This window comes from Poecilia reticulata, chromosome 6 (genome assembly GCF_904066995.2).
Source record: "Poecilia reticulata chromosome 6, P_reticulata-male-v2, whole genome shotgun sequence".
NCBI lineage: Eukaryota > Metazoa > Chordata > Actinopteri > Cyprinodontiformes > Poeciliidae > Poecilia > Poecilia reticulata.
Window position 1 is genome coordinate 12,992,153 of NC_088835.1, and position 12,320 is coordinate 13,004,472.

A 12,320-nucleotide genomic window follows, 5' to 3' on the forward strand; every position below is an offset into this window, starting at 1 on the left:
ATTTGAATAAAAATTCTTTTGATTCTTTTGATGTATCTCTCCAACTACATCTCCATTCCAACCTGTTCAGTCGCTCCTTTTCTCCTCCAGTGCTGTTCCCTCCATCCACATGCCACACTATGTATTAATATTTCAGGGGCTTATTCATGCCTCAATAGGTGTGTGTGCACCCTGAAACTGACAAGAGGCCTGCGGGGACGTTTCAGTGTGTGTGTATATGCGCGCATTCGTGCTTATAGGGAATGTTGGACAGTAAATATGTGTACAATCCAAGACATAAGGTTGTGTTGACATGGTGCCGAGGCTTTTTAAAGCTCAGAGCTGAGACGGAAAGCCTCATCAAGAAAGCCTCATCAAGAAACAGTTCATGCAAAAAAATATATATATATATATTCAGTCCCTATTCTGCTCAGCGTGAGCCAAAAGAACAAGAAGTATAATTAACTGGGTTTCTCATAAAATAATAATAATAAAAAAAAAAGAAAATGAGTCGAGAATGTGGGATTCTGAAAGTTCCCAAGACTTCCTCTCATTACGGAGCATCGAGACAGAACCGAGCGGAGAAGAGACGAGCCGCGAGAGGAGATTTCACACTCGACGCCAACCGAACCGGGCAAGTCTGATTACAAGAGCTCTGAGCCCGCTGTAAATAATTGCGTTAACTTTTATCGCCACATTGGGGATGAACAGAGATTTCACCTCACACACTACTTGCATGCATTTAATTACTTCACTTGAAAATTAAACAGCCAATTTGTTGCCACGAACAACAGGAAGCAGAGCAAAGCTGGGAAAAAGAACCTTTTGAACTCTAGCATTGTCAACATTGTTAAAAATGATGCATGCATTAAATATAGTAAATAGTTAACTGCGAACTTTCATATACATATAACCCTGACATAAATACATGGTCGGATTACTTTTTTGGATTTTGTTACTGAAAGTAAACAGCATACAGCAAATATTCGGCAACAAATAAAATACAGAGTAGATTAGCAATAAAAACAACTATTAATGAATTAATAATCAACAAATTCAGAAATTACAATGTCAGAATTGTGATCACATTGCCAACAGTTCGGGTCTTTTGCTGGGTTTTCAGCAAAAACCATTTGGTAATAATTCTCAATAATAAAAATAATAATAAATCGACAGTGAAAATTTCAGATCCTGATCTTTGTGAACTGCAAAGAAAAAGGCTGGCAGCTCTAGTGGGGGTGGTCAGTGGCCCCCTCAGTCACCAAATACTCCTGACACAAACAGCAAGAAAGTGTCTCATACTCAGCTTCACTGCGTCTTGTGAAAGTCAGTCAAAACCTTTTGTGACCGAAGAGAAGTCGGAAACCCCCTAAAACAAATTGAATAAGACCAGACAGAAATAAAAGCGCCATGTCAGTGGATACATGATCCACTCAAATCTTAATTTAATGAAGACAGACCAAAGAAACATTTAAATCCTGACTGAATTGCAGTTTCTGACTCCTACATGAAAACATGAACCCTCTTTGCTTAAATGTTGAAATTTGGCAGTCCCCCCCCATCCCCCCAACAATAAAATATGCAAATGAGAAAGAAAAAAAGCACTTTCAGGTCTCAAAGCAGTGACCTCCAAACCCCCAGATGCCACCACAAAAACTTGCTGCAAGGCGCTGCTCTAATTGGCTTCATCAAGAGTGTTGCTCAAACGATGTAGATCAGACTGGAGTTAAAAAGGCAAAAAGCTTTTGCAGGAAAAAGGGATTAAATGCTCGCGTTGCTGTAAGAAATGTTCCTTTTGGTTGGTGAACTACGTCCAAACCAATTCTCATAGATTCCATTTTTGTCTTACCTTCAAGGTCGACAGCTTTAGTTCTGAATAGTTGATGAAAAAAAAGAAAAATAATTAAAACCTGTTCTACTGGAAAAAGGACTGTGTAGACATCAAACTCAGTCACATGACGGTATTATTAAGGCTTCAGACAGAAAAGATTCAGAATCTCTCCTGCAGAAAAATCTTTTTTCCGTCAGACTGACCAACTTTGGTTACAAATTGAAATCCTTCAGGTCACTAAATCTCTGAGAGGCTTTTTCCTACGGTTTTTCACCATCCATTGTCTATGCTCAGATCTAATTTGTAGTAATGCATCTAAACTGTGTATTTACTCACAAGCACATGTGCGACTCCTCAACCATGCACTTAATAGCTTCAAATAATTATAAGAGAGGATAAATGTTGAGCCTGGAAAAGCTTTAATTATGGGGTCCAGCTTTGGTGCTCTCTTCCTCTCCATGCTATGTTTCTCTTTGGGGAAACATTTTTAATTAATATTCTCTCTCTTCCTGTCTTTCTCCATCCGTCTCTCTCCCGTCTCACAATTCAGATTTATGTTGCCGACCTGCCGCTGCTCTCCAGGTAAACACATCCACGGGGAAATCATCAGAATGCGTGCGCCCCTCGAGTTACATTACCAACCCACTGGCATCAAACTCTGAACCATAAATTGTTCCTAATTGGAGCGAACTCATCAGGCAGAAATTGCCAGCGATGATCTGGGTTGAGCTTTGACTCGATGTACTAATTTCCCAGATAAATGTCACCAACCCGACTGCCAGATTGAAACGCAGAGCCACAACAATTGCTCAGAGGTCGTTTTAGAAATGGAACCTGCCCGAACCTTGGTTTGTGGAAAGGTCAAGACAGAGTTCTCCAACTCCAGTCCCCCAAAGCTACCTTTCTCCAACACAGCTGAGTCAAATTAAGGGCTTGTTACCAGTTGAATGACTGCTGATGACGAGGGAGTTCAATCATTTGATCCGAGCGTGTTTGAGCAGGAACGCGTCTAAATGTTGCAGGACATTAGCTTTTGAGGAGAAGGAGACCTTCGTGTTAAAAGTGGTTGCATCTTCACTGAATATTTTCTGCTCACTGATTTTCTCTCTCTCTTTTTCTCTTCACAGCTGCAGCCTTTCTCCAATCAGCCACCTGTCCTCTCCAGTAATCAATCTCTCCTCATTTTCTTTCACTTCCTGCTGCAGTTTACTGTCGTCTATGTTCCATGCTGCCCCATGTCATGCATTACTTTGAGGTGGTGTACGTCTCACTTATTTTCCTCGTTATAACTTCTCGACTCCTCTCCAGTGGCTATCTGCGCTTGGTTCCTTTAACTAAAACCTTCCAAACTACTGTGGAGCATGACACAGCCTGCGAATGCAGTCTAACGTCTGCACCGCTTCCTGAAAAATCAAAGTGATTTCCCCGTTTGTGCTGCGACGTCAGACCCGACTGGTCACCGCTGCTCCCTGACGCACTCAGCCGAGACTCAGCTGGCAGCTGCGTGAAAGAGACCTGACCATATTAGACATTAAATATTAAGGCGATCAAGGCAAACGGCTCGGTTTATAAAGGAGAACAATTCTCCCGGTTGTAAAGTTGAGTGAAAGCTTTGGAAAGCCTTTTAAGCTCTAACAGTCCTTCCTAAATGAATTATCAATAAGTGATAAACATTTTTTTTGTGAAGATCCCTGCTGACCAGTCACACTCAGGCTGTTAAACCGGATGTTTCTGTTTGTTGTTTATTTTTTTTGCCATGGATGAGTTGCCGCTGACTCCTCCACGTCACACCCAGGACCCAAATATGAGGTCTTTATGATATTGGACCCATATGACCTCACCAGTTCAGGAAATACTCAAAAAACATGGGGGACTTACAATCTAATACTCATAACAAGTTGTGCACTATGTTCTTGGCTCACCTTAAGGGACTTTTCCAAAACCCCTGCAAAGACCATCCACATCCTAGATGATTTTTAATGCTTTGGTTTTGCCTTAGTCCAGTTTAAAGGTGGTTTTGCCATTTATATAATGAAAATGAAGCAGGAAGGAAGCAAGTCAAAGAATAACCACAAACCATGCAGTTTCAGATTTAAATTTAGTGTCTAATTTTATAGGCATAGTATTCACTTAACCAGTGGGCGTATATAATTAATAAATTGTTTTTACAATATCATTCAAACATGCTATGTTCAATTAATTTTCTACGTGATCATAACTGGAAAAAAGAAAAGAAATGAATTGTAAATCACATGTAGAAATGACACTGATGCACCACAGCAAACACGGCAAAGCATCAAAGGACAAAAACAAACAAAGGAACAACACTAATGCGTTTCATATGAGAGAACAATCAAGTCATCTGGCGAGTACAAAGACAAACACCGTGTGAACATCAGGTGCCTCAAATGAACTGCGTCTAATGAGATGCGTCCCAGCTGGCGGTGAAGTGAGCTGGGGGATCGGCGCGGGAACGAGGGCTTCACCTTGGAAAGTTGCCAAGATGTCTGAAGGATGAAGAATAAAGAGCAGACACATGAAAGCCCGCAGCTGGCCGAGAAACGGGCGGCAGATGAGCGGAGTAACATAAAACCGGAGCTGATCGATGCAGCAGAGATAACGTGCAATCAGGACACTGAAGCTGAGACGTTCTTGCCCTAACGATGACTAAGAGGGTTGCATCTAAAAGGACTTTCAGTACAGTCTGAACAAATAAAAAAAGAGGACTTTCATTTTTTCAAGAATTTAATTTCAGGAGCTGTCAAGCAGTAAAGTATGAACACAAAGAAAAGAAACAAGTAAATTATGTTTTGCTTCAAATAACGGTATTAATTTAAACTTAGTTTCAGCTGAGACAACATTTCATTTGGTAGACTCAAGCAAAAATATGGTCAGAAATATTTAAAATAAACTTTAATACTTAGACTGGACTGAACGTTTGGTGATTTTGTTTTTTAAGTTAAAGGTTTTGAACGTGAGCCGGCTTTCACAAACCCCTCAGTAAACGCCAAGTAACCACATAAAAATGCATAAAAGTGAATCTTAAAGTTTTCCTGACAAAGAGAAAGATTTGCACAGGGGGAAACCTGAAAGCCATGTCTGGAATAAAGTTGTGGATCTGGTTGCAGATTAAAGACGAATTTAGAGGTTTAATATGTCGGTCTTTATGAGGCTGGTTTTGATTTTAGGTTATAGTTGCATCTGTTGTGTTATTTATGTTCACAGTAGCCATATTTACATCCCTCTCACTTGAGTGATCAAAATAATCAGTGAAGCTCATGTTTGGAGCATTGTCCTAACCTCCTGCGTTTGATTCTGGAAGTGCAGCAGGAAATTCAGTTTGACACGTATTAACTGTGCGGCTGCTCCTCAGCTCTCTACTGTAGGATTATTGTGAATAGCAACATGTGTTCCTTTATTTTGCCTTCATTTAATGGTACCTTGCTTTTCTGCTTGTACATGCAGACACAATTTACTTATATATTGTTTTGAGCCTTCCACACATGTAGTCAAAAAGCGGTGTGGGTTTAGTTATGAGTGCAAACGTTGATGCTTCTACTTACTCAGCAAGAACAGAGATGCTTTCTCTTCAACAGCAACATTGAGCCTTTTTATCAATTTCTTATTTTGCATTAATGTTTGAGAATTTTTTTTAAATTGAAAATACGTACTTCAATATGATTTGACTGTAATAAAAATCAAAGAAAGAATCCTTTAGGTAGCCATTTCACTCTGATGGATGCTTTGTGAACAGGACATATTAATGTGCAAAACACTAAGTTTATTTAACACTGATAAAATTCCCAGCTTAGCAGCGAAACAATACTTTGAGCGATTGTCGTTAATTTGCTTAACATTGCAGATAGTTCCTAAATACCATCAGTTAGAAACATGTAGAAGAAGCTACCATCGCTTCCCACCAACAATCCTTTAATTTCAAGAGAAGCGCTGATGTGTATTTACAGTTTTAGAGAGATGTGCCCACGTTGTAGCCAGAAACACAGCTAAATTAGCGAGAACTATTTTGTTAAACAGAGCTCTTTCTTCCTCAGCAGCTTGCTTTGAGACAACCACCAGCCAGCTGGCGCCCGGCCGACTTGTCAACGAGACCTGGAGTGACCTTACATGCACGGAGGTGGTGAAACAAGAAAGCGAAGGCAGCTTGCAAAGCTGCCGCCGCCGCCGCAGTCAGCAGGGAAACAGGATGAGGCTGTCAGCGTGCAAGCTGTGATGGAGTGTGGCTTCACAAGATCCGGGGCATGTAAGGCGTGCTCATACAGGTATTCACCACCCACATCTGGTCACATAATGCCAACCCAGCCCCAGCGGGGACTGGAACTGATCCAGCTTCGCGTTCTGTCAGAGTCACAGCGTGCGACTGATTAATGAACCCGCACACTGTCAAAACGTGGCACTTGCACTCAATAAATGGCATACATGCGGCACCTAGCCTTAGCTTCTGCAGAGATCCAGCGCACTGAAAAGCTTTTAACTCTGCGCCGCTCTGCTTTTATCCAGCTGCCATGAGTTTGGATATTATACAAAGTAACATCGACAGCTGGTAAATGGAAACAGAAAACAACAAATATGTCCAGTTTAGAAATCCCATTGTTGTGCATGGAGCCTGCAGTGCATTAGCAGGCATAGCATAAACCCATTGTGCCTGATGGGCTTGCATTTATGCATTAGAACTGCTAAGCACATAGTAAAAATATACACATGTTCATTATAGAGAGGAGCTAAATGATGCTGTAACTCATTACAGCCCTCTGCACATTGTTTGCATGTTTGATAAAGATGCATAACAAGTATTATAATTATCTTTTTCAGCAGCATCATAACCTCAGACCAAAACTATCTAAAAACTCAAACATCCAGTATGAACAAAAACCTCAGAGTTAGAAAAAACAAACAAAAAAAAACAAAACAATATTTGAACAAATTACTGGTGCAGCAACAATCCAAACAATTCCTGTAATAAATGTAACCAAAGTGTTTCTGTTAAGGGTGCACCGATGGATGGATGGGCTCCAATTTCATGTGATCTGCGATCAGTGGATACTTGCATGTGAACTTGATCTTTCCTCTGTTTTTTGTCAACGTCCAGAGGTCTGGAAGTCAGCCATTGTGAGAAAGGGTTGAATGATAAACTCTGTTGTGCAAGTTTTGTTTGTTTTTAAAATATAAAAAAATGAAGATTGAAGGAACTCGGTTTTAATTTAGCTTATTAACAGTCTGAACAGCAACACTAAGCTTTTCGATTTTATTTGAGAGTACTTCCTCATGTGCAGCTAAGACAAGTTTCATGGGCATTGGTCAGTGTTTTTCATTAAAACATTGACCATCGGTCCATTTTTGTTAGTCACTCCTCAGACGAATGCGCCATGGGAAAGCTGCAAATCCTTGACATTTTAGTATTAAGTCCTTTATTAAAGTGCTAAACGTGGCAGAGAAAAACCCAAATGTGCAATGCGCACTAATTTATCGGCAAACGTGAAACCCGAAGACCTTGTGAAAATAATGACATGTTTATTTTCGCTTTCACACTGTAGAGATTCATGCATTAGTAAGGAGGATTCGCTCGATACAATGACAGATGTGCTCTGTGTGTGAATGGATGTGGGCGTTAAAAGAGTATTTTTACACGTCTGCCAAATGCTTCCAAAGAATGACGGCTTTCAAGCACCAAAATGTTGTCCAACCGCCACAGCAAACATGCATTCAAATTGTACGTTGAATGAATCTAATAACATTATCATAAAAGGCGTTTCAAACCATGAAGATAAGAAGGAAAGAAAGAGAACGTGGGTTTGAAATGTGCCACTTCACAAGAGTCCTTTGCAACAATGGGGACAATACAGTCAGCCAGCAGGTCATTCCAGGCTCTTCACTTCTCTCTTATGCACTCTTTTACAAATATCACAGATTTAATTACCAGACTAACAAAGTCATGGAAATGAAAAGTATAGTTAAAATAGCAACATAGAGGGATCAGGGTAACAGATTTCCGCAGCAGCAGAACCAGAAAATTAGGCTCACTGAGACATTCATATTAAAATTTAGCTCAGATTTTCTCGAAAAAAAGAGGAAATGTTCACAGCTAAATCTGTACAGGGAGTTAAAAGACCAACTGCGACTTAAAATGACTCCAAGAAAAGGTAATGAGCGACTCACAGCTGTGTCAAAGCTTCTTTAACAGGAGCACACTCTAAATGTAGACGTGCTGTTACCGTTCTGGCTCAATCTCAACTTCTGTCTCTGCTGCAAGTCAAACCGATTCTGAAATTAATTAGAAGCATCGGGGAAAAATGATGAAAAGAATGGCTGCGGAAGGCCAGCTCTGTGCTAAAACGTCCTCTCGACCCAATGCAACTAATGACACGATTTGATTGAATGACACTTTGCTGTTGTTGCACCAGAGCTTTCCCATTTTAGGAGAATAATGGGATATCTATGCTATTCTATTCTACTCGAGAAATGCGCCAACATTCAGAAAAAAAAAAAAAAAAAAAACAACAAAAAAAAAAACTATTTTGCCTTATATAATGTAAAATTCTTCCAAATCTTCAGGGAACTTTTGTGCTTTCACACAGAACAATAATAAACTTATTTTGGAATAAATAATATGTTACGGCCCCCAGTTTGTGTCTTTGTTTCTCGCCGGGTTCGGAGAGAGACCCACTGCCTGAGCTGCTGGTTGGCTTGATTTCTGCCTGCTGCTTAAAAGCTGCCACACATGCAGCACAGGCTCCCTCTGCTCCCTCCCGGGATCCCCGTTTGGTTTGGCTTGTGTCTTATGTTTGTTAGCATTGTTTTGGCTTTTACTTATTTGATTTTCCATGATTTTTTTATTAACCCGAATTTGGTTTTTCATATAAAATATTCCTTTTCAGGTTTTATTTCTGTGGTATAATTTATGTTACTCCACCAAACAAGCCTGGACGTAACGGTAAGTAAAATAGCGAATACTGATAAAAAAAAATAAAAAATCTTAATAGACGGAACAATCAAGGATTTTAATCCTAAGGGACTGAAAACAGAGTTGTTAAATATGAAATCATATGTTTACAGACATGGTATGGTCCTCTGAGGCAGCCAATTAGATTTAACCTTTTTCTGTTTGAAATTGGGCTTCTGTCTCTTTAAGAAGCTCCTGCTCTTCTCAGCACTCTGCCTTCAGGAAGTCATCACCATTTCACATCTCGATTAAGCATTTAACAACATTTGTACCAGCAAGTTACTTCTTGGAAAGAGGGATTTTGATATTTGGAAACCTTTTCTATAACCTGATGAAACTACAACTGCTTGGTGAAAGAAGAAAGAAAGAAAAACTAAAAGAAAAGAAATTTAAATTTGTACTCCCAGAAGGTTGACATCAGGCAGAGTTGGAAGAGGAAATGGGGAAACCACTGACCTTAGCAAACAGCGCCCCCTTGGCTGCCAGCGCGTCCTCTCCTCTCCCGTTGGGGTAGCACTCATACCGAGCATCCAGGATAGGGTAGCGACTGGCTAGCAACAGGCCACTGTTCAAAAACTTAAACCTGGAGCAGCAGCCTTTCCACCCGTAGCGACCGACGTCGCTCAGCACGTAGGGGAAGTAGCGATGAAGCTGACGTCGAAGTCTCGTTGTTGCTCCGTGGTCAAAAACTTCCTGTAGAGCTAGAAAATCCAGGTTGGCAGGGAAAAAGGCAGAGATCTCATGGTCGAACGTTTCATCTCCATGGCGGCGTTTCCTTCCAGGTCTCTTGAAGATGGACGTGCGTGGTACGTGAGAGAGGGTGTTGTTGGAGGATATCCCTACTGCTGTGTCGCCTCCATGGTAACGAGTGAGGGATTCGCGAGAGGCAGTCATGCTGCCTGTGTCTCCTGCCAGATCTCGATGGTTTCCAGTCTCAGCCTCCTCTTCCTGGGGTTCCGGTTCTGGGGCACTGATGCTGATCTGCACCCCTGAGGTGTGAAGCGGACACTCCGTGGAGGGTTTTTTCTGTGCTACCTCCCCGTGCATGGGGCAGTCGTGATGGCCAGAGTCATTCTGACCTTCTGTTGAATGCATTGGGCAGTCAGTGGCATCGCTCGAGGGGTGGATGGGACAGTCTGAGATGTTGGTAGTTCCAGCCAGGTGGAGGGGGCAATCTGCTGTGTTGTCTGATCCATCATGGTGAACGGGGCAATTGGTAAAACTCTGGTCTTCCGAAGGTGGGTGAACAGGGCAGTCGGTGGTATCCGAGGGGTGAACAGGGCACTCTGTGACAGGCTCTATTTCAGTTTCAGCTGGGCCATTGGTGGTGTGGACTTGCTCTGGACGCTGGTCCAGAGAGGACGTGCGACGGAAACCAGTGGCAAGACTGCTGAAGGATGCCGCACTGAATAACAGAATGAAAAGAGAGACATATTTAAAGGCATGGTCCCTGCACCCAGCTCAGAAGACTAACCCCCAAGTCAACTTTCTTTCCTGATAAACTGTCTAAAGGTCATATCTTTATGTTCCTGTGCACATTTTGATATTTTTGTACAATTGGTTTAGTTAGGCATTATTTTGTCTAAAACCATCTCACTGCTCACCTCCTTTGGTTCGAACGGTTCTTAGACAGTTGAATTTTCCTATTGGCTGCAGCCGTACGGCTTGGTGCAACTTTGTTACAGCCCTGCATTCGGGAATAAAAGCACTGCTGGAGAGGCTAATGGCCGCTCTCACTACTTGCTCAAGACATTCAGACTGCAGCAGAGTGTTGTCGCCATTAAAGTCTCCAAAAACACAGAAAAAGAGTTGCTAGACTTATCACTAGGAGGTGTTTTGAACATAAAGTCACTGGAGAAGTCTGAAAAATGTGAATACGTTGACAACAGTGCTTCTTTCGCCTTACTCTCACCCCCCTCCCCCTTTATTTAGTTACACTTTAAATGTTTTTCAAAATAACAAAAAAATAAAATCCATCCATCCAAAACAATTTATTGAAGACTTTGCTGATTTGAGAAAAGTATGAATTTTTAACCTTTATATGGACAAGAACTCTTTCAATGTATGACAATAGTCTCTGCAATGCACAAAACCTTTGCAGACGTAGAGTCCACTCACCTGATGGATGTGTTGGTTGGCGAGTCGATGTATATTTTAATCTGGGGCCGACTCGCACCATTGCGGATTCTCTTGCCCAGCTCACGTGCTCTTCTCTGGGTGTCTGATAAGTTATTGAACCGGGCCAGGGAGTCCGGGAGGAGACAAACATTGGCATTGCAGAAACAGAAGCTTCTGCCTTGTGGCCTCCATTCTCCTGTCCCAGCGCCACTTGCTTGACCTTGCTCTGCCTGGTTCTTGTCTGGTCTGGACAGAAAGAAAACACCCCCACCCCAAAATTCAAAAGTATGAAAAACATTTTAGAAATCAACTGCTTTCTTTTTGCTGATGGAGAAAAATGTTAGGAATACGAGGGTCAGCAGAAATTTGAAATAATTTGACTTGAAGTAAGCCTACATGTGGATTATTAGATCCCTTCAAAAATAGGTGAGATGTTAACATCTTGCCAGCAAAACTTTGTCATATTCAGTGTTTTCTAAGATAACAAAATAAATTGTGCCTTTGTTTTGCCACAGTTTGCTACTCAAATGTTGCCACGATTGAACAAAAACAAAACAAACCCAAAAAAGATTTTTCCACAAAGCAATCATGTTTACTCTGAGACAACATTTCTCCTTAGTGGTACAAAAAACTAGCCGAATCGACCCTCACCTCCGATATGTGTACAGGTATGGCTGGCGGACAGCCTGCAGGGGAGCCCAAATGATGAAGCCCAGCAGGGCAAAGGGCAGGGATGCGAGGAGGAGCAGCAGATAAAGGGGTGCAGCAATCAGGACACACAGGGTCAGGAAGGAGCAGGGGTCCTGGGATCGCTGGCGCTTCTCCAGGGAAGTGGCCACGCAGGAGGCCAGGAGCCGGTCCAGGAGCCAGTAGCAGGGGAACACCAGGCTCCACGACAGCCCATCCAGGAAGTGCAAACAGGCACTGGAGTAAGGGGTGGTGTGGAGGACCATCTCTTCCCTTCTCTCTCTGTTCGTTCACTCTTTTTTTTTCTCCTCTCTTTCACTTTCTCCTCACCTCACGCTCTCTGCCCACACCCACATACACTCAGCAATCGAGCAACAAATCTGTCCCAGCGATTACATGAAGAGAAACGAGTAAAAAAAATAAATAAAATGCAATCACAATCCAGCTTACACCCTCCCCCCTATTTGGAGAAAAGAACACTACATGGTTTGAATGATTTTCATCTGCAGGTGGAGGCTTTTCCCAGATTCACTGCCCTTCCCTCAGTTATTACACCCTCCACAGGAGGGCTCAAGAAACACAGGCTGAAGGTGGCTCGTTGCCATGATGAAAACCGTTCGCTTGATGTTAGGTCTATGATTGCGAGGACTCCAACGACCTCCGAAGGGGGCATCCATTAAACATCACGATTTCCTGTGGCCCTGGAGAAAGTGAGAAAATCAATAAGAGGGGGAGGGAGAAGGGAGG

The 12,320-nt window shown here is 42.1% G+C and overlaps 1 protein-coding gene across 3 annotated transcripts in view; it reads right to left on the minus strand.

The window, feature by feature from the left end:
- Nucleotides 1–12,320, minus strand: part of smpd3 (sphingomyelin phosphodiesterase 3) — a 68,434-nt gene that overhangs the window by 26,572 nt on the left and 29,542 nt on the right. For all 3 annotated transcript variants that reach the window (XM_008411768.3, XM_008411767.3, XM_081607957.1), the window contains exons 2-4: nt 11,538–12,274; nt 10,887–11,132; nt 9,225–10,173 (exon numbers count right to left, since the gene is read on the minus strand). In XM_008411768.3, coding sequence (XP_008409990.1) covers nt 9,225–10,173; nt 10,887–11,132; nt 11,538–11,839 — 1,497 coding nt within the window. In that variant the 5' untranslated portion in view covers nt 11,840–12,274. The remainder of the gene's footprint in view (nt 1–9,224; nt 10,174–10,886; nt 11,133–11,537; nt 12,275–12,320) is intronic.